The sequence below is a fragment of the Mixophyes fleayi genome, chromosome 4 (assembly GCF_038048845.1).
Source record: "Mixophyes fleayi isolate aMixFle1 chromosome 4, aMixFle1.hap1, whole genome shotgun sequence".
Classification (NCBI taxonomy): domain Eukaryota; kingdom Metazoa; phylum Chordata; class Amphibia; order Anura; family Limnodynastidae; genus Mixophyes; species Mixophyes fleayi.
Window position 1 is genome coordinate 196,961,436 of NC_134405.1, and position 23,617 is coordinate 196,985,052.

Here is a 23,617-nt window from a genome sequence, read left to right on the forward strand (position 1 = left end):
ATAGAGGAAGACATTCTGAATAAATGGAATCCCTTATTCAAAGTTGATGACTAGACAGCAGTTTATGTGCTAGAGACTGGCTCTTGATACACCTTTCCTCTGACGAAGACACTTTGTTCTGTATAGTGTTTCTCTGAACCCCAAGAAACTATTTGCTGTGATGGGATGAATGTCCTATTCACAATTCAGTCATGCTTCTGCCAAAAAAGATATCACATGAGCTCTCCTGTAGTTGACAATATGTTTTGAATTCCTCACCACAAGGATATTATCTAGATAGGGCTGTATCATGACTCCTTGCTTTCTTAATTCCACTAGGAGAGTAACTAGCACCCTAGTAAAACTTCTTGGAGATGTCACCATTCTAAAGGGTAGGCAGGTGAACTGAAAGTGCTGGCCTATGAGCCTGAATCTGAAAAAATTTCATGTGATGAACTGCGACAGGAATGCGAAAATAGGAATCCTGAAGATCTATGGACATAAGAAAATATCCACTGATGGCTGAGAGGATAGAAGTCACAGATTCCAAGCAAAAGTGTCAGGAACGAAGAAACAAGTTGAGCCTCTTCAGATGCAGAACACTGACAATCTTCTGGTGATTTTCTGACAAGGAAGTTCTGAAAGGAACAAGAAAGTTCCCCAAAGGGCACTGATGAAACCAACTTGCATTCATTTCTTACAATGTCACACACCCATTGATCTGTGATAGAGTGGGTCTATATTTCTACATACTGTGTCCAATTCAGCCTCTAATAGCGTTAATGAGGACTCATCCTGGCAATAGTCATTGTGGGGACCTCTGATTTGTCCTCCCTTAAGTTTGAATGCCCGAAAGGACTGAGTGCAGCACTAATATTGTGCTTGCTGTATTGTCTCCCTGGCCTATGACTTCTCACCTCTGAGATGCTGACGAAAGTGTAGAGTTATTTAGACCTTCTCTCGAGGCAGGCAGTTAGATCAACTCCCAGAAGAGTTCTATCTTATAGGGTCCCCAAAGAGACCCTTCAACCGGAAGATTTGCTATTGTATTTGTTTCCTTTTTTACCAAGCATCTGCTGTCCAAGTGTGTGACGAGAGTTCTCCTAGTCACCACTGTCAATACCATGCTCTTGCTGAAAAAGCAATGGTGTAGAAAGATGATTCACACAAAAACGTTCTATGTCTCTCTGCATAACCTAATTAATTTTCTAACATGTATTGCCTGCTCACTCTCTCCTGTATAAAGTATCTCTCCCCACAATCTTAGTGTCCTGGCCACCAATGGCATGGCTATTCCTGATTTCAAAGTGGCTAGAGATAAAGCAGGAAGCTTTTTAAAACAACTTTCTATATTCATGTGATCCATCAGGGGACCCCATCTTCAATAGGGATAGTAGTCCTAGTTGACATACTAATCACAGGTGCATTTACTTTTAGAAAAAAGTTAAACTTCTAAGGCGCTTCATCACTTAATGGACACGTTTCAATCTGCGTTAGATTGACACTTTTCCACCTGTGCCTATTCCTTATTCATAAGTTCTTTCACAACGTGATAGACATTTGACAGCAGATAAGAAACGCTTAGCCAAATCTAGTCTGCCCATTGTTTTATTAACCTATGGTAAACTGAAACCATGTGCAGACTAGATGAGCCAAGCAGTGATGTACAGGGAACATTCTACCCTTTTTATGGTACGCTTCAAAAACTTATTTTGCAGTTGCTTCCTCAGTCCAACATACAGACTTGTATATGTGTGAGTAACATCTTCACAGTCTAAATTAAACATCCAAGGAGTTTGTTTAAACTCTGCCAATTCATTATTAAAGGGGTCTTATAAACTTCCAGGAGAATCCCATTCTGAGACAATTTATCCAGCAAATCCATACTGGTCTAAGAGCTTGCTCTCTTTAGCCCCTACGTAGCACACAGACCCCCATTTGTCGCAAAAGACTCCTTTATCCAGCCTATAAGTTCCTTATATTAATCAAGAGGTTACATTTTCCCTTTGGCTTGAGAACTACACACTGTAAAAAAGACCTCTTTAGACTCTTAACAGTTTATCACATGCTCCACTAACTATGCTGTTGTAGTTTGCCATCCTTAATATCTACAGGCTCTACAAGAGTACTGAAAAGGCAAGGAATTACAAAGTGAAATGCAGGAAAAACAGGTAACCCTAAACTTTGGGTTTAAACCTGGTACGGATACCCTTTGGCCGATTCGATGTTTGACTCAGGCCCCATGCCATTGCATATCTCTGGCTGCTGAAATCCCAATGAATGTAACAAGAGCATTTATACTTACGATAAATCAGTTTCTCCCATTCCATATGGGGGACACTGCTTTACCATGGGGTTGAGTAGGGTAGGAGGAGTTTGGAAACTAAATAGTAAATTTCCAAGCTGCCGACAGGCCCCTCCCCCGCCAAACCCCCTCATGAACTGTTTGATTTAAAAAGCCCCAAGAAGATAGGCCAATCAACCAAGAACACACAGAAGAAAGCAGAAGGGAGGGATTGCAGTGTCCCCCAGATGGAATCAGAGAAACAGATTTATCCTAAGTATAAATCCTCTTTTCTTTTTCATCCATCTGGTGGACACTGCTTTACCATGGGGACCTACTAAAGCAGCCCCCTTGAAGGGTAGGACTGCTCTGAAAGCCCAGCACGTAGAGCACTACGACCAAATGAGGCGTCAGATGACGCAAAGACATTGAATTGGTAAAATTTTGTGAAAGTATGGATCGAGGACCAGGTGCCTGCTCTGCATAACTGATCTTCTGAAGCCCCATTCCGTGCAGCCCAAGACGCTCCCACAGAACGGGTAGAATGAGCAATACGTTCTAGCACAGGAAGGTTAGAACTGACATAAGCTTGCTTAATAGTCAGGGTAAGCCACCTAGCAATAGATTGTTTAGACGCTGGCTAACCACGTCTTGAGAAATCAAAGATAAATAAAGAATCTGTCCTACGAATCTCTGCAGGGACCTTATCTTGTCCTCTGGAAAAAAAAAACCTGCTGACATTTCACGCCCATTATTATTCCCAGGAATGACATCCTCTGACAAGGTATCAACTGTGACTTTAGGAGGTTCAGGAGCCAACTATGTCTCTCCAGAACCTGAATGGTAAATTGAAGATGTTGTTCCAACAACTGCGCTGATGCAGCCTTTATTAACAAATCATCTAGATATGGCACTATTTACACTCCTCTGACATGAAGAAAAGCCGCCATTACCGCCATAATCTTTGCAATCACCCTTGGGGCTGTTGCAAGCCCGAACGGAAGAGCCCTGAACAGATAGTGAGCCGATCCCACCATGTATCTGAGAAGAGGCTGATGCCCCTTTCCAGATTGGAACAGGGAGGTAGGCGTCCTTGATATCGACACCATGAACTGACCCGCCTCCAGACAGTTGATGACCGACCTCAGAGATTCCATCCAAAATGAAACTACCCGCAGGTGAAGATTTAACTACTTGAGGTTCAATACTGGCCTGAACGAGCCATCCGGCTTTTGGACCAAAAAGAGGTTGGAGTAAAACCCCTGCCTCCATTGATCCTCTACCATAACTCCCTGTGAAAGAAGCAAAATCAATACAGTGCAGCATTGCCTGTCTTGTGTGGATGGCGGGGCAAACTGGTTACCAAAAACCTGTGAGGTGCTGTCCCCACCAAATCCATCATGTAACCTCTTGTCATGATTCCCTGAATCCATCTGTCCCCTGGTCTCTGAACAGTAGCAGACGTCCAAACTAATCTATGACCCAGTCAAAAGATAGTATTTCTGCCAAAATATGAGAGCTACAATCTCTTACATTATTATGCCCTCACAAAATATGTGCCCAGAAAAGTCTATACTTGCCTATCTCACTATAGAGTATAAAAATGTACTCAGAGTCCGGAAGAAGCATGTCAGCAGCTGTAGTCTCGGAAATGGCTGCAGTCTCCTTCTCGATCACTTTTGGTGCCACTGGGACCATTCAAATGCTCTGCCAGCAGAGGGAGGGGGGTTTCATTATTAACTGCCCCCTTTGCTGTGTTCCACATTCTCTCTGCAGTATGCCGACCATATTATACTTCTGTATCAAGTAGAATCGCCAGTGCACTGTTTTCATGGATGCCTCCTTGCAACACTGTGCTCTGTCCGGCCAATTACCAAGTTCCCACTCCTCCTTCGCCGAGGAGGGAACTTTGTACTTTCCACACTCACAACTTGACCCCCAGGACAGGATTACCGGCTCTCTGCGCCTGTGGCACCATCGGTATCCTGTATAGCAGTGTGACCACGGTCTGTACAGACCGCTTGTCACACAGAAGCTCTTACACACTGTGCTCAAGCTTTCAGCAGGGAGCCGTTCGGCTCCCTGCTGACAGCTGCTTCTCCAGACGAGTGTGCTCTGTTACTAAAGAGCACACCCTCTAAAGTAAAAAACAGTTGTAAAATAAAATCCTAAAAAACTGAAATAATTCACTGTCCAGCAGCTCTGATCTTCAGTCCAACTCCTTGGGCACCTTACAAAAAACTGAGTTCATGAAGGGGTTGGCGGGGGAAGGGGCCTGTCGGCAGCTTGGAAATTAACTATTTAGGTGCCAAACTTCTCCTACCCTAATCAACCCCATGGTAAAGCAGTGTCCCCCAGATGGATGAAAGAGAAAATCCTCTCTTAGGATAGGAAATCCTTTGGAGCAATTCAGATTATTCCATTAGCCCGGCCCTCCAACTTGCTGTTCTGTAACCTATAGAGCTGCACGTGCGCATATGCGGACTGACATTCAGTGAAATTTTAATTTACAGAAAATTTGCTTCTGGGGATAGTCGACTGGTGTAGCAAGCCCAGTCCTCAGTTTACATCATTTGATAGTCTCTCTTAGGGAACCCAAGGAGGTAAAGCCCTTCACTACAGAAAATGTAAACACTACATGACATACCTATAGTAGACACTGGAAAAGACCTCAGGGGAGAGGAGGAGCTTCCCTTATATACTATCCTCAGCTGTTTTCTAACCTGTAACTAAATTGGAAAGGAAACCTATCCATTGTAACGGCTTCTATGGAGGATTGAAAAGGAAAAAATGTAAATATTTCTACTTTATCAACAAATTTGTGCTCTCAACTTGGAATGTTGCCAAACATGGCTTAAGCATGAAAAACAAACAGTATGTCCTTTTACACAGCACTTTTAATATAACATTTTACTTGTCTCATGGTATTTTTTTAATTGGACTTATGATAAAATAGCTGGTGATAAAGTAACAAATGCATAGCATTATGTGCAATTCACCCACTTACAGCACATAAAACAGATATAAACCACATGGTATCACAGTTCGGCGTGGAAAATGTTGCATGAACTACTAACATAAAAATCAATGGCACCCATTTGCAGGCTAAAGCAAAAAGCGTGCATGCACAAGTCAGAATTTTTTTTTATTCATAATGTAGCCAACATGCTTGAAACAGTCATATGCTGAAAACATGTCTAACACAAAGTGTTATGGTAATGTACAACTAACTGGATATGTCAAAGTAAATTAGTTTAAATTATGCCTTGTTAGAAAATATTTAGTAAAAATTCAAACCTTGGTCCTGAGACTCTTCTTGCCTAGGCCATACTGGCTGGGATCCTGTAGAGTTTCTTCCCCTTTTTGAGTAGTAATTTTGCACATCAGCAGGGAGGGTTTTTCTAACAGCCCAACTTGATGCAGAGGACCATCCAGACCGATCAGCAGGTGGTTCAAATGAATCCTCATATTTCGGTTTATAATTTTTATGTTCTGGGAACCTTGAAGACTCTTGTCCTGAAGTGTTAGAATTTCCTGAGTAGGACTGTCTATTGTTCCAAGTATTTTCATTTTGGTCTCCATAACTAAATCCACCTCTGAAACCGCCTCGGCCACGACCCCCATTGCCTCTGGGCAAGTTCCAATCCATGTTAACATTTCTACTCCATGAATCCCCTGAGCTATACTGGTTATCTTCCCAAGAACCACCTCTAGGAGAACCTCTTCCTCTATTACCTCTACCTCTGTCACCCCTCCCCCTAAAATCACCTCTATTGTCTCCCCTTCCTCTACTATCTCCTTTGTTTCTGGTGTCTCCCCACCCTCTGTCTCCCCTTCCTCTACCATCACCCCTCATCCAGGCATCCCCCCTTCCTCTACTTTCCCCAGATTTAATCTTTTCCAACACCCAATCAGGATAATCATTTTTATTCTCTGGATGTTGCTCGGCTGTATCTCTTGCATCATATTTTTCATTTCTAAAATGTTCATTTGTTTTCTCATGTTCATTTCTTCTGTACCTTTCACTTCCCCTAGGACTCTTCCAATTATCATTTGATCGCCTTTCTTTCCAAGGAGGTGAGCTACAGTCCTTTTCACTCCTATCAGTTGTGTTACTTCGATGTCTGTTTCTGGTACGTGATCCAGACCTTGAGCGAGACCGACTTCTAGATCTAGACTGCATCCTATGGCGGCGGTCTCTGCTCCTCTCTTTCCATTGTCCACCATGGTTACGATCTCCATCGCGGTCACGCGATCTTGATTTACGTTTAACGGGAGAGTCTCTAATCTTGGATCGTGAACGGGATCTCTGCCTTTCTTTAACATCACTTTTAGTAGGAGACCATGTTTTCGAAGGGGAATGAAATCTAGATTTTCTTGCTCGCGATTCTTTTTTAGGTGCATCACTACCAAGAGGCAATAATTCTTTTGGGGGGGATTGCAGTACCTCTCTGTTTGTAGAAACCAAAGGATCGGACTCCGTTCTTGTAGTCACAATATTTTCTGCAGTCTGCTCAATTTCGGATTCATTATGATCACTACATACAGAATCACAATCCATAGCTACAGATTCAATGTTATCTTCACAGAAAGTCTTTTGAGGTTCATTTTTTACATCAGGAGTTTTTCCATTATCAGTAACTGGTATTTTGCCACCTTCAACATCACTAGATGGCTCAGATAAGCTTTTAAGCATGTTTTCTAAAAAAGGATTTTGAATGTCATCACTGCAAAGTCTGTTAGTTTCATTAACATCACAAGACCCATCTGATGCAGAATTTTTAGTTAAAGCTTCTTCTGGAAGCTCTGTTCTACTTACAGAAGTATTGGGGCTATGCTTATGATCTGATTCACAAGGGATGCATGTCTTAATATCTCTCTCTTCAATACATTCTTCATTAAGATTGGTTGATTGCAAGCTTACTTCCAAGCCATTAGCTTGTTCATCAAGTCCGTGATCTGGTTTTAAAGAACAATCGGGCACAGTGGGTTCCATATTCTGCAATTCCACAATAGCTTGTGTTTCAGACTGATGTTCTTTAAAAGAATCAGGGCAAAGTTTGGAAAGTTCTAAGTCACACTGCTTGTCCGAATACACAGCAACAGAAACAATAGATTCCTCAGCTTTACGAGACTTTCCATCTTGCAATGCATCTTCTAATGCAGGTGAACATGGAAAGTGTTGTCCATTTTTGAATTGAGAGTCTTGTTCATTAGCATCTTGAATATCTTCAGATGATGCTGAAGAAACTGAGTGTTTAGACATTAATTCCTTTTTAGATGTAGGAGAACATGCAGATTCCTTGTCATGAAACTGCTGTACCCTACCAGACGACAACGGTGATAAGTCTGTATTATCAGAGTCTATGTGCTTTGCAGAAACCTGAGAAGATGAGGAATCTTCTCCTTCGGAAACATTCCCAGGCACCAGAGTAGGTTGTTCTTCTAAACAAAACTGCTCTTTAGCTATCTCCTCATTTCCTGACTCATGCTGCATTACATGTGCCGGGGATGCTGGCTGACTTTCCCCCAAAGAGGATTGTCCATTTTTAAACACTGGAGAGGTGGGTATATGCTCTCCGTCAAATTGATGCCTACTTTGCAAATCAAGAGAAGTTGATATTTCTTTATCAACACACTGCATCATTTGCATAGGCAACGAAACAGACAACTTTTGTTCATCACAGTGTTCCAGAGGAGAGGAATCAAGGGAATGATCATCTACATGCTGGTATCCTTTCTCAGTGCTCTTTGTGGGAGCTACACTTGTTTCACATTGTTCTGTTGCCGACAAATCCTCTTCCGGCATCTTCATTTTTTTCTCCTCTTGCTCCGATTCACTTTCAGAATTCTCTTTACTCTCATTAGAGTCTTCTTGAGTGTGTGTTGCTGACCGCAATCGTTTCCTAACTTGAGATGCTTTTTTAGGTGCTCTTTTTCTTTGTTTGGAAGGTTGTTTACTGGTATTTTCAGAAGCTTTTGTGGAAGAGGTATTACATCCAAGTGTATCATGATCAGAGCTACTGGATTTTGGTGAACTTTGAAGTTGGCTTGCATCAGACTTGCTATTTCGAGTGGATCTCCTTCTAGTGCTAGACTGCACAGGTTTTTTTCTTGTTCCTCTACTATTTGATGCTCCAGAAGCAGTTTGCTTTTTCTCAGTGCCTTCTTGGGTACTAGAATGAACACATGTTCTTTTTGAAAAATCTATTTAAAAAAAATAAATAAAAATAAATAAATATGATAGTCAAAAGTAGTTAATTAGAAAATACATTAAATGGTGACTTATCTAATAACAAGAATGTTTAATTTTTCACATGGTAATATATGTTATTTGATACCAAATCAGAATTATCTGTATATCTGCATTTACTAACGATGGAGTTGTCAAAATGTTCTCTTCTTGGCTGAGATTAAGAGAAATACTCAATGGAATAGCATGTCTAGTGAATAATGGAAATCTCTAGGTCAGTTAATTGTCTTTACAAAACTAAACAATTCTGTACATTAAGGGCTTGTACACAAAGGCACTTTTCATTGTACCTATGGTGCATTTACTGTGTTCAATCAGCGAACACAGCTGAACTGGCACTGAAATATAGCGTTTTTTTAAAACAATGGCAACACAAACGTGTTCAGAGGGAATGACTGGACATGGTATGTGAATGCATGCCAATAGGATATGCTACTTTCATTAAATGTCAAGTATTCACTATGAATGCCCGTATGTACCACTGGTGCGTTTTTCAGAAGGTTCAGTGTACACTATGAACAGTGTCAGTTCTTCTGTGTTCACCAAGTTTTGAATGCATCTCTCAGCAACCGAACCATGGGCACAAGGGAAAAGACCCATATGTACAAAGCCAAAATCGTACGTTTGCACACTAATTTTGAACTTGTCACAATACACCAAATCCTACTAACTCAAAACGGTTAAGGACAAAGTTGGTTACGTAGATATACTTGGGAGAGTTCTAGCTAGTAAAATCCTAGCGACCCTCCCTGGCCTATTGGTTATTACTTAATATAGTCTAGGGGTAATTTTTCTTCTTGCTGTAGGGATCCAAACATACCCAGTAAATTAACTAGCTAGAGTATGTTGGATGGGTTGGGAAGGTTTATTGTTTTTCATACCTATGTACAATTTTTGACCGTACAGCTTTTTGATCTACATTATCTGATGTCTTGGAGAATTCAACGGAACAGATTTGCTTCAATGTTAAACTTTGGGTTTTTCAGATACATTTATAATGAGGAATCCACTAGATGCGTATTCGTAAATTACATATGGGCTATTTTTGTTCTCATAATATTATGTTGTATTTTTATTTTAGCCAACAATGGAATGGTTTTTAAGGAGTACTATCCTCAAATAAGTATTTCTCAAACACGGTCTCATCCTAATATCAACAATTTCCTCCCGAATCGTTATGGCAGCAAGTACCATATATACTCAAGTATAAGTCGACCCGAATATAAGCCAGGGCACCTAATTTTACCACAAAAAACTCGGAAAACTTATTGACTCGAGTATAAGCCTAGGGTGGGAAATGCAGCAGCTACTGGTAAATTTCAAAACTTAACTGAATGCTGGCCCCTCGATAAGGTCTGAATCATGCCCTATATCCTTGTACTACCTCCCCACACTATATCACATCCCCACGCTACACTGTAACAATGTAATGTGGGCTAGTTGAAATAAGGGAGATTGCTAGACTAATGAAGGAGAGGGAGATTGCTGCTATTTCATAAATAAATAATATAAATCAACGGGATTTTGGGATTAGACTGCAGCTGAATCTTTATAATGATAGCGTTCAATTATCCTCTGGCATGAATAATTGGTTTGAATCACTATAAGTATAATATATGATTGGGGGGGAGGAAAGCTGCCTTACACTTGGTGGAAACAAAATATACAAATTTAGATCATATAGAAAAAAGTATGGTCTGATAGTTAATATACTGGTGAGAAATAGAAAAAACAAATGTAGATATAAAAATTGACTGGACATTTAATTTAACATAATATAAGAGCGCAAATACAATCAAAAGATGAAAAATGCAATTGAATTATGATAAAATTGTGATAATGCTACCACATAAATAAGGCACAAGTTTAAAATTTATATATAAAAAGAAACCAATGTCCAGTGCATGGCATAATGTATCCAATGGGTACTTCCGTGATTGAGCTGCTAATAACGTGATGAAGTCTATGTAGTAGGTCCCACAAGAACAGTCTTAAACCAACCTTATGAATTTGATAGTCCACAAAGAGGTAGGGAAGTCCAGCGATTCTCCTAAGATGTATCCTAGGTGGCAGAAAAGGGGATCCCCGTGTGAAACAGCGCTAATTCCACGCTGAAGACGGTAATCCTCGGAGGTAGTAGAGAGAGTGTCTGAGCGAGTGCTCAGCTGTTCCCGACGTGGCTCTGCGCAGTGTGACATGATGTCAGAGGTCACTGCACAGGCCGCATCTGCACCACCCACCTTGCCCGCTCTGCTGCAGCCTGCATTGCGCTCAGTACGGCACCTCACTCTGCTGCCGCCGGCCACCTCAAGCAGGGACTTTTCATTGTCCTGGAGCATCACTCGAGTATAAGCCGAGGGGGGGGGGGGGGGGGGGGAGGGGGGGGGGGGGGCTTTTTCAGCACAAAAAAATGTGCTGAAAAACTCGGCTTATACTCGAGTATATACGGTAATCCTGTTATGGGTGGGCTCCACTTACTCATCTGAAATGTCAGGGGTCTGAATGATAAGGTGAAATGCTCCCTGGTACTGTCCCATCTCCGGAAATATTCTTCAGATATTTTTTATTTGGTGGAAACCATGTATATACATGGTAGCAAAATTATGGCACTTAAGAGACCATGGGTGGGATGGGGCTATCACTCTGTACACTCTCCTAATTCAAGAGGAGTTGCTCTTCTCATTAAAAAACACTTACACTTCCCATTAGATTGCTTACAGTCAGACCCTTATGGTAGATTTGTATTTTTGCGGGGCTGTGATCGAGTTCTCCCCAATTATAATACTTGCTTTCTACATCCCACCCCCATATATTGCCGAGGTGCTTGGAAAAGCAGCGTCCTTCATGGCTCAATCTCCTGACACACCACTTGTATGTATGGGCAATTTTAATAATGTCCTCAATTCTACCCACGACAGGTGGAGGGAGGCTTATGAGCGATTACCATCAAAACCTACGTCTATCTAGGCTCCTTAACGAGATGGGACTTACCCAGATAAACAGCAATTTTCCTGTCAATCAACTACTTATAATTCTCTCTCAAATAGATTTCGTCCTTTTTTCTCTAAATTATTGTCCTCAGTGTGCTCAATAGAATACTTGTTAAGAGGCATTTCTGACCATTCTCCAATAATAGCTCAAGTTGACATTGCCACAGAAAATAAGATTTTTACTCACCGTAAAATCCTTTTCTCTGACTCCATTGGGGGACACTGCGAGACATTGGGGTATAGTAGTGGGTCCAGGAGTCTGTCACTTTATCTACTAGTAGATCTTTGCTCTCCTCCCCTACTATGCCCCTCCTCTCCTGTGAATTCCTCAGTTTTGACTAACCAAGCGTGAGAGGAAAGGAGGTGATAATACCTGGAAGGTCTTAAAGTATAGAAACATATGATCATACTTTCACACAGAACTATATACAGAGCAAGGGAGGGTGCGCAGTGTCCCCCAATGGAGTCAGAGAAAAGGATTTTACGGTGAGTAAAAATCTCATTTTCTCTTTCCTGCCATTGGGGACACTGCGAGACCAAAGCTTCCTCAGAGGGATTGCTCTGGACCAGCTGCGCGTAAAACTCTGCGGCCAAAGCTTGCATCGGCCGACGCAGAGCCTTGTAACCTGTAAAATTTGGTGAACGTGTGGACGGAGGACCATGTCGCCGCTCTACACAACTGTTGCGCCGACGCGCCGTGTCTAGCTGCCCAAGAGGCGCCTACTGTTTTGGTAGAATGAGCCTTTAATCTTAGCGGGACGGGTTGCGAGGCCGTGATGTAGGCCTCTCGAATTGTGGATGTGATCCAGCGGGCAATTGATTGCCTTGAAGCTGGCCACCCCCTCTTGCTGGCCTCATAGAGGACAAATAGATCTGTGGTTTTCCTAACAGGAGCCGTACGGTCTATATAACAGTGCAGTGCTCGGACTACATCAAGTAACTGAAAAGCCTCCTCTTGGGAGTCCTTTCTGACCCTGAACGCCGGAACCACTATTTCCTGGTTCAGGTGGAATCTGGAAACCACCTTAGGGCAGAACGAGGGCTTAGTGCGAAGTACCGCCCTGTCTGAATGGAAAATGAGAAACGGGGGGTCACAGCAAAGCGCCCCTAGTTCCGACACTCTACGCGCTGACGCTAGAGCCAAGAGGAATGCTGTTTTCCACGTCAAATGTCTCAATGTCGCCGAGTGTAAAGGTTCAAACGGGGACTTGGTGAGGGCCCCAAGGACCAAGTTGAGGTCCCAAGGCTCCACTGGATGAGAAAATGGGGGCTGTATGTGAAGAACCCCCTGCAGAAACGTTTTAATGCTTGAGAAGTCTGCTATTCTACGATGAAGGCTTCCTGGCCCTGATCATGGTTGTAATTACTTGGTGCGAGAGCCCCCTAGCCTTGAGTACTAGGGTCTCAGTAGCCACGCCGTCAAAGCTAGCCGATCTAAACCTTGGTAGAGGAAAGGACCCTGAACCAGAAGATCTGCTTGCATGGGAAGGCGGAATGGGGGGGCTGCTGCCAGCCCCAGGTGGTCTGTGAACTACGCTCTGCATGGCCAGTACGGAGCTATTAGAATTGCGGGCACCCGTTCTCTTTTTAACCTCTTTAGCACCAGAGACAGCATGGGGATGGGGGGAAATATGTAGACCATGCGAAACCTCCATGGGGTCGTCATGGCATCTGTGAGCTCTGCTCCTGGGTCTCGTGCCTTTGCACTGTACCGCTTGACCTGATGGTTTAGTCTGGAAGCCATCAGGTCGATCTCTGGGGTGCCCCAGCGATCCACCAGCAGAGAGAATACTTGCCTGTTTAGTGGAGTCTTTGCCTGCTGAGGAAGTCGGCTTCCCAATTTTGTACCCCCGGTATGAAGATGGCCGAGATCTTGGGTACATGAAGTTCTGCCCATGCCATTATCTGTTCCGCCTCTCGTATTGCCGCTGAACTGCGAGTGCCGCCCTGGTGGTTTATGTAGGCTACCGTGGTGGCATTGTCCGATTGTATCTGTAGGGGCTTTCCTGATAGGAACCCCTGGGTTCTTGTCAGAGTGCTGTATACTGCTCTGAGCTCCAGAATGTTTATCGGTAGTCTGGCCTCCTGAGGGGACCAGAGCCCCTGAAGTCTCAGGTGTCCTGTTACACCCCCCCCCCCCAGCCTGACAGACTTGCGTCCGTTGTGACGAGCGTCCAAGACCAGGTCTGTAAGGATTGGCCCTTCTTCAGATTGTTTCTGGATGTTCACCAGGCTAGGGATGGCCTTGTGCGTGTGGACAGGTGAATGATCTGTCTGTCTAAATGGCTTTGGGATCCCGACCACTTGTGTAAGATCTCTGTCTGAAGTGGGCGGGAATGAAACTGTGCGAATGGGACTGCTTCGAATACCGAAACCATTGTTCCCAGGAGTTTCATGCAACTGAGGATAGAGATTCCATTCTTTGCTAGAAGGTCTTTTACCTTCCTGCGCAGTGCTACAGCCTTGTCTGGCGGGAGATATATTCTCTGGGTCTGAGTGTCGAATATCAGGCCCAGGAAACGCATCTGCTGCGCTGGGGTTAGTGATGACTTTGGTATGTTCAACACCCAGCCGTGGCTTTGAAGGAATTCCCTTGTGGTCTCTGTGTTGTGATAGGAGAGCAGCTGATGGGGCCTTCAAGAGAAGGTAGTCGAGGTAGGGGATAATAGTAATTTCCCTTTGCCGCAAGAGACTTGCCATGGTCTTGGTAAATACCCTGGGAGCCGTAGCTAGGCCGAAGGGGAGGGCCTTGAACTGAAAGTGTGCCTCTCCTACCGCAAAGCGTAGAAGGCACTGGTGTCCCTTCCATATAGGGACATGTAGGTAGGCATCCTTGATGTCTATGTATGCTAGGTATTTCCCTTGTTCTACACTTGCTATTACTGAACGCAGGGATTCCATGCGAAACTTTTGAACCTTTAGTTGCTTGTTTAGCAACTGGAGATTTAGATGCAGCCTGGTACGAGGAAAAGGTTTGAGTAAAACCCTCGACCCCTTTCCCGGGGAGGTACCCGTACTATTACCTGTGATGCCAGAAGTCTTTGGATGGCCTCTTGGAGCGCCTTGCGCTTGATTGGACAAAGGGGGAGGGGGGTGCGAAAGAATCTTTGTATGGGGGGCTGGGCTAAGTCTATGACGTAGCCTCGGGACACTATCCCTCGAATCCAGAGATCTGTTGTGGACGCCCACCATTGATCCCTGAAATGAAGAAGTCATGCCCCTACCTTTATCTCCCCCTGAAGGGCCCCGTCAAGTGGAGTTCTTTTCCGCAGGGCGCGAGGATCCCCTTCTAGTAGCGCCCCTGCCCCCTCTGCCTCTGTTAAATGCTCCTCTAGAAGCTGAGAACTGGCCTCTAGAGGGGGCTCCACCGCCTCGGGTAAGGTTCCGAAAGGACCTAAATCTGCCCTGGCGGGGTCTATTAACTACCGTCAGGAGAGCAGTACTCTTTCCCCCCGTAGTTTCGTGAATTACTCTCTCGAGTTCTGAGCAGAAGAGAGTTACGCCATCAAAGGGTAAATTCTCTAGAGCTTTCTTAGAATCAGCATCTACCGCCCACGATTGAAGCCATAGGCTACGGCGAGCCGCCACTACAAGTGCAGAGGACCTAGCATTAACAGATACGGTGTCTCTGTGGGCATTTGCTACATACTCAGCCGTCTCTAGGACGTGCTCTGCTACATCTAAGAGCTCCGTCCGAGGAGTGTTGTTCTTAAGGCATCTAATTAATTTCTCCGTCCATAGTTGAATGGCTTTGATAGCCCATGCTCCGGCCAAACAAACTGGTCTAAACAAACTGCCGATTGCAGTGTATGCTGAACGGAGCGCCAAGTCGCACTTTTTTTTATATCAGTGTGATCTTTGAGGGCTATCCGCTCCTGAACGAGAATGGCCAAGGATGACGCTAGCCGTGCTACTGGGGTATCTGCCCTAGATAAAGCTTCCCATTTTACCGCCTCTTCTGGTGGCAAGGGGTACAGGGATTTGAATCTGGACTGCATCATAAACTGCTTATTGGGCTTTTGCCAACAATAATCTCCAACATTTCTGGTGAATGTGGAAATGCTGGTAATTGTGCCTTTATTCTCTTAAAAAGGGAGACCCCTGTGGGTGCCGAGGGCTCAGGTTCAGCAAACCCCAAGGTATGCCTGATCCCTAAAATGAGACCCTCTACACTATTTGCCGAGGCTGCATCATAGTCATGGTGGTCCTCACCCTCTGGGTCTAACTCTAGCTCTCCTTCCTCAGGTGAGGAGAAATCCGATTCGTGATCCTGGTCTTGAATCGTATCAGAGATAATCCTCTTGCCCCTATGAGTAATAGACATTAATCTATCTTCCCTGAGGGCTGCCCCTGTCTGTAGGGCTGAGTTATCATCAGCCCGACTGTGTATGATAGCGAGTGGAGTGGAGCTTTCACGTACCTCTGCTACCCGCAGAATGGCGTTAGCTAGTCTTTCCACGGTTGATGAGAAGGATCGTAGCCAAAGCGGTTCTTCCACTGCTGTAGACGCCTCCTGGGTTGAACCTTTTCGCGCCTTGGCGTTGGCGGTACAGGCTGCGCAAAGGGCGTTACGGCTGTGTCCAACTGAAAAGTATTACATTTGGCACAGGTATAATACAACGCAGAAGCTACAGAGTGTCCCTTGCTTTTTGCTGTCCCCTTCTCAGCCATTGTCCTTTCTTAAGGAACTTAAGATAATACAGTATTACTGAAACTAAAGGCTGATGGCTGTTAAGCTAGGAAATCTACAGAGTCTCTATACAGGGTAGTCCTAGAATGTGAAAGCACCCCTCCTCTAATCATATAAGGTACAGTGCTGTCTGTGAAAGAACTAGAGTGCAATAAAATCACAGCTCTATAATAACAACAAAACCTTCGTTGGTAAGCTTAATAGGCACCAGCCTGTACCGATAGCCGAGCGTGTCAGCAGAGGAGAGGCAGAGTAGGAGAGTCGGGCGACGCTGCTCCGGTGGTGCTGTGTCTCCACGTGTAGGCAGAATCCTGATTGTGGCAGGAAATGACTGAGAGGAAGGAAGTCTGTCTGTCTCTCCTCCTCTTCCTGTCTCCCTGTTGCCGCCCGCTTCCTGTCTCCTGAGATAGTGCCTCCTTCAACATGGCCACTGTGTTCGCTCGGCGCACGCTATGTTAATTAGCCCAGGTGCGTGCGCCGTATCCTGCATTCTCTCTCACCTCCTGAGTGTGAGCGATGCTTACCGTCCCCCTTCTGCTCGTTGTCGAGGGGATTGAGCGGGGACTTGTCGGCATGAAGCGCGGTCCAGGTGGAGAGGCTGATGCAGCTTCACTCCCTTGTCCGCTAGCGGGGCTGGGGCTGCGGGATCGAGTAATCCCAACTACTGTGTCCAGTTTCTGGCCAGAAATAAACTATGGTGCCCCAAAATTGCCCTCTGTAATGCTCGTTCTCCAGGGGAATGCTGACAGGTGCGCCAGTAAGTGAGTCTCAGCTGCTTCTTACCTTCTGCGGGACTTGGAGTGAGCAGAGCCAAGTCTTGTTCACTCACCTGGGTCTTGAGATCGAGCCCCACGATGCACCTATAGGGAAATAAAAATAAAAACGTGTAAACTATAAATCTAACTTGGTATAGGCAGGAGCCCATACCCTAGTGACCTTAGCTCCTAGTCACTTTAAAGAAACTGAGGAATTCACAGGAGAGGAGGGGCATAGTAGGGGAGGAGAGCAAAGATCTACTAGTAGATAAAGTGACAAAGACTCCTGGACCCACTACTATACCCCAATGTCTCGCAGTGTCCCCCAATGGTAGGAAAGAGAAAAGGGTATAGGTTTCTAGAAGCTACATTCGGCTTGGTTGGAGTCAATGGCTACTGGTTCAGATCTTATATCCTTGTGGGAGGGATATTTTGGGGACAATAATATTGGCACACACATACTTATATGGGATGCCTTCAAGGCATTCATCGGGGTACACTTTTAAAAAAAACAAAAAACCCAGCAGACACTAAAAATTCTAATGGACGTAGGGAGTTAGAATTGGAACAGTGCAAGAATCTTGAATCTAAATACTTGCTTTCCCATACAATTGAGGATAGTGTTGGATGATTGAATGCAAAAAGCGAGTGGTCAGATTTTTCATTCGACGGGGCAGAGAGGCGGCTATTATTTACTAGACATTCCCAATACACTGGAGCAGACATGGGTAATAGTTATATGGCTTGCCTGGCTCGGGAGGAGGGAGTAAATAAGGCAGTCATGACTATCTTTGATCACAACCAAAGCAAAACATTTTACAGGAACTGGTATTGCAAACACCTTTCTAAATACTATAGTGCACTTTATGAATCCAAGGTATCTTATATAGAGGTGCAACTTAATACATCCACCTTCCTAGGCTGTTTAAGGAGGCTGTTGCCTTGCCCCCTCACAGCAGAAGAGGTGGAGTTGGCAATCACCTCCTTTCCCAATCACAAGGCCCCAGTAGTGGATGGCATTCCGATTGAACTGGATAAAAAAAATGTAAAAGCTTTTGTCCCTCAACTTCTAACTCTCTATAATAGATTACTGAAATCTAATGCAATTTCCTCTTCAATGTCTGAAACATTAATTGTAGTATTACCGAAACCTGGCAAGGACTTCCTATATCCCGATTCCTATCGCCCTCTCCCATTAATGGGGCCGGATGTTAAGATATTCGCTAAAATTCTGGCCATCCGGCTTAATACGGTCATAAGTCAGATCATTCATCCAGACCAGACAGGTTTCATGCAGGGCAAATCCGCTGCCTGTAACCTGCATCGCTTGTATATGCATTTGCAGGTGGACTCATGTCTCCGAAATGGGGGCTGCAGTGGAGTCTCTGGATGCCGTCAAAGCTTTCAACTCTGTAGAATGGATTTATCTCTGGGAGGTGCTGAGGAGCTTTGCTGTATCTCAATCCAATGGCGCCAGTGTGCGTTGGTAGATATACTAGTCTTTAGTCTTGAAAGGGGTACCCGTCAAGCGTGCCCACTCTCTCCTGCATTATTAGCAATAGCAAATGAACCGCTGGCCTGCTTGGTTCGAGCTCATCCTGGTATACATGGCCTTCCAATTGGTCAAGCCAGGGATACGATTTCTTTATATGCAGACGACATACTATTATCTCTGTCAGATACAAGTGAATATCTGGACAATTTATTAACAGTTGTAGATAAATTTGCCCATTATTCTGGTTTAAAAGTAAATTGGGATAAGTCCTGCATGTTTCCAGTTCATGGTGTCCTCCCATCTGTGATTCCACCTGGCTTTACCCATCAGAAGCACCTGGAGTGGGGAAAATAAAGGCCCCGCTCTTTCACCAAGAAAACCAACTAAAGTGCTATTCGCTGTGGCATATAACAGACTTGTAAATGTGATAATTAAGCTGCCATATAATAAAATTTAAGATTGGATAGCGCCAGCCCACCCCCCCTTTAGATTTACAAAGAGTATTCAATTTAATTCTGTGCCGCTTATCACTCCAGATGAATGAGGAGCGTAAAGAATTAATGAATTGAAATATACGATTTGGGCTATATATTGGTGAGTGTTATGGGTTGCATAATCATTTTAAATAGATTAATTCTTTCTGTCGCAGTCAATGGACTCGCTTCCAAGTGTGAGACCTGTGCTTTAAGTGATTCGTGATGGGATCAATATTTAATTTAATATATTCTTTTAAATTGGAGGTAATCCAGATACCGAGGTACTTGAAACGCAGCATCCATTCAAGAGAGATCCCATTAGGGTCTGACCCTCCTATTGTGGAATATGGCACATAGGTTAATGGGGAGAGAGGGCCTGGATTCAGACACTATGATTTGGCAGAATACTATGTTACCGAAACTGAATAAACTAAGTGATAATATATTTTTAAGCAAATACAGGGTGTTTGCAATAGGTCATCCTGAATGTCGGGCATTTACATTTTTTGCTCAATTCAGGCAAGACTTTGGGTGTTACTTACAGTTCAGGCATGCTATTCAATCGCAATTTACTGACTCTCTACCCACACTTCAAATTTCACCCATTAGAACTTTGTTACAAAATATGGGTTGGCATAGAATTATCTCCACTGTATATACAGAACCAAATCATTACGCATCTAATAGTCTACTACCCCTTAAAGCAAATTAATGTAGGGGTGTTGTCAGAGGAAGAATGGTTCCATATCCTAAAAAGTTTGAAAAAAGCCACATCATGTATTCGCTATCAACAAATTAATTTATACATATTACATAGGGTCCAATCATACTCCATGTTCACTGGTTGAAATTTGGAGAAAACATGCCTCTGAATGCCCAAACTGTGGGTCAACGGATTGCAACTTCTGGCACTTGCTATAGCAATGCCCAAAAGTAAATGGTTTCTGGACCAACGTATGGGCATGTGTCTGTAATACGGTGCATGGGGTTCCTCTTCTTACAAAGATATGATTATTTGGTATTTCCTTGGATGATAGTTTCTCTAAAACTCGTTGTCAATATATCTTTACACTCACAACCCTAGCCAAGGTTATTATAGCCCGCACGTGGATGACAACGGATGCCCCCGATTTACAGAAATGGAAAACTCTTGTGAATGACACCATGAATCATGAAAGGTATATGTATACGGAAAGATATGCAAGACACAAATATGAAAACATATGGTCTCCCTGGTATTCCTCAAAATACAAACTATATAGGTCTGAACTAGACCTTATTTAAATAAAATTTATCTGAATTGCCATCATCCTCCTCCTCTTTACTCTGTGCATTATGGCTGTAGCTCCTGAACACCTGCTTTATTAAAATCTAATCCAGTTCTAACTGCTCCTTCAAATGGGGAGCTGATGGCAAGTTTTATAAATGTATATACAAATATATACACACACACTTTCCCATTAGGACTTTGCTACAAAATATGGATAGGCGTAAACTTATCCTTTCACCATTCCTCTCATTAGTCTATGCAATATGGCTATAGCTGTTGAATACCCGCTCTATAAAAGTCTAAATTAGTTCTAACCGTTCCTTCATAATGAGAGCTGATGACATTTTTTTTAAAGTGACAAATATATCCATCTATATAGCTATCTATATCCATCTACCTATAAATATAATTTAATTGTATACATCCATGTATCCTTCTGCTTGAATCAAACTCACCTACCTCATATGACTATTTATGCTGCACGGCTTTCTCTTTTTTTGTTTTTTTCTTTAAATTTGTTTTATTTCATTATACTATGTATTGTCTAAACCAGTGGTTCCCAAACTTTTGCAGTTCGCGGCACCCTTAGAGTCTCCAAATTTTTTCAAGGCACCCCTCCAAAATAATTATTGGGCAGTCCTGTTTCAGAAGTAGTTGGGTCAAAAAATTGTAATAAGTATTTAGGTCAGGACAGAAATACTTATTTAGTTGTATGCAAAAATGCCCCCTCCACTGCCGCTGTGTCCTCCAACCTCTGTCCCGCTGTCACCAACCTCTGTCCCGCTGTCACCAACCTCTGTCCCCCTCCTCTGCCACGATCCCCCTCACTCTGCCACGCGCCAGCCATTAAAAAAAAACAAAACACAGAAACTTACCAATCCGTCGGGCGCCGGGACCCAGCAGCCTCCTCTCTCCTGCAGCTTGTTACTGACGTCGATATTCAGTGACAGCTGCAGGAGAGGAGGCTGCTGGGGCCCGACGGATTGGTAAGTTTCTGCGTTTTGGTTTTTTTTTATGTCTGGCCCGCGGCACCCCAGTGACAGCGCCGCGGCACCCCAGGGAGCCGCGGCGCACAGTTTGGGAACCGCCGGTCTAAACTCTACAATAAAAAGATTTTTACTTAGCGTAAAAATCTATTTCTCTTACTCCATTGGGGGACACTGCGAGACATTGGGGTACAGTAGTGGATCTAGGAATTTAGGCACTTAACTTTTTTGATCATCACTCTCCTCCCCTACTATGCCCCTCCTCTCCTGTAGATACCACAGTTTTGACTAATCAAGTGTATGAGGAAGGGGAGCCCTATGGGGCAAAGAATAAGCATAAAATTCACACAACAGAACTATTTACAAAGCAAGAGAGGGTGCGCAGTGTCCCTCAATGGAGGGAGAGATCGATTTTACGGTGAGTAAAAATCCTTATTTCTCTTTCCTATCATTGGGGGACACTGAGAGACATACTAAAGCTGCCTCTATGGGAGGAAATGCTCGGGAACGGCTGCACGCAATACCTTGCGCCCAAAGCTCGCATCAGAGGATGCAAAGCCCTGCAACCTGTAGGATTTAGAGAATGTAGGGACAGATGACCATGTAGCCGCTCTGCATAGCTGCTCCGCCGAGGCCCCATGACACCTGCAGCTCTGGTAGAGTAAGCCTTCAACGGTAATGGGACAGGCAGAGATGCTTGAGCATTAGCTAGTCTAATGGTGGAAGTGATCCAGTGGGCAATTGACTGTTTGGAAGCCAGCCAACCCTGCTTATGCACATCGTAAAGAATAAAAAGATCCTTGGTCTTATGGACGGAGGTTGTGCGGTCAACCTAATACCGAAGAGCACGAACCACATCCAGCAACAGTAAGTCAATTGAAGAGGTGGACAAAGAAGAAGAAGGCGGAGGACAAAGAAGAAGAAGGCGGAGGACAAAGAAGAAGAAGGCGGAGGACAAAGAAGAAGAAGGCGGAGGACAAAGAAGAAGAAGGCGGAGGACAAAGAAGAAGAAGGCGGAGGACGGAAAGCCGAGACCACAATCTCTTGATGAAAGTGTAACCTGGACACGACCTGCAGAACAAAGGAGGAAAAAACCTGAGGACGACAATTTCTTGGCCTTGATCAGAGTACCACTAACCTCTTGAGAAAAACCCCTGGCCTTGAGAATCAAGGTCTCAATAGCCAGGCCATCAGTTAGCCGATCTTAATCGTGGCAGCGAAGAGGACCTTGAATGAGAAGATCCGGTCGCATTGGCAGGCGGAAGAGAGGGTCTGCTACCAGTCTCAGAATGTTTGAAAACCATGCCCTGCGTGGCCAATGAGGGGCTACCAGATTTGTGGGAGAACCCACTCTCTAACTTTTTTTTAGCACCCGCGAGAGCATGGGTATCGGAGGAAACAGGTACACTAGCCAGAAATGCCATGAAACTGACATGGCATCCGTGAAATGTGCCTGAGGGTCTCGAGACTTTGAGCAGTACAGGGGAACTTGATGGTTTAGCCTGAATGCCATGAGGTCTATCTCCAGCAAGCTCCAGCATTCCACTAGGAGGGCAAAGACCCGCTTGTTGAGAGACCATTCACCCGGTTGAACCATCTGCCTGCTAAGGAAGTCGGCCTCCCAATTTTCCATGCCTGGAATGTAAAAACAGTCGATATCTGGGATATGTGGCGCTCCGTCCATACCATGATCTTGGCTGTCTCCCCCATGGCCCCTAGACTGCGAGTTCCCACTTGGTGATTCAGATATGCCACGGCCGTGGAATTGTCTGATTGAATCGGAAGATGCTTCCCTTCCAGAAACCTCTGAGCTTTCGTCAATGTCCTGTGCACCGCTCTGAGTTCTCGCATATTGTGGGGCCTCTTGGGAGGGGGGGGGGGGTAAATCAGACTCTGAAATCTCAGGGACCCCGTCACCCCTCCCCAGCCTAGCAGACTTGCGTCTGTGGTAACTAAGGTCCATGGGCCAGTCTGAAGGGTCTGTCCCTTGGCTAGATTTTGTCTGGACAATCACCACGCCAGGGAAAGAGGAGTGGGTTTCGACAGGGTAATAATTTGCCTGTCTAAATGCTCCTGAGATTCCGACCACGTTTGAAGAATCTCTTGTTGATGAGAGCGAGAGTGGAATTGGGCAAAGGGCACGGTCTCGAACACTGAAACCATGGTTACCAGGAGTTTCATGCAGCTGAGGAGAGATGCCTCTCTCCGCACAAGAAGGGTCCTGGAATAACGCAAAGTTATTCCGACTAGTCAGGTGTCCGTCAGTACATTTTCACGTCATCACAACCTGTATCACTTAATTTAAAGCGGCAATGTCGGGTTAAGTGTTTAAAGTGATACAGGTCATCTTGTTGCGATCGGAGATCTACAGCGTCAGTTTGGAGGTAAACCTGCTTATATTACAATCGTTTTTTTTACCACATTCGAAATTTAAGTGCA

The 23,617-nt window shown here is 44.3% G+C and overlaps 1 protein-coding gene across 3 annotated transcripts in view; it reads right to left on the reverse strand.

Moving 5' to 3' along the window:
- The window catches only part of SCAF11 (SR-related CTD associated factor 11), an 83,781-nt gene that overhangs the window by 21,429 nt on the left and 38,735 nt on the right, over nt 1-23,617 (reverse strand). For all 3 annotated transcript variants that reach the window (XM_075209081.1, XM_075209082.1, XM_075209083.1), the window contains one exon: nt 5,561-8,470. In XM_075209081.1, the coding sequence (XP_075065182.1) occupies nt 5,561-8,470 (2,910 nt within the window). The remainder of the gene's footprint in view (nt 1-5,560; nt 8,471-23,617) is intronic.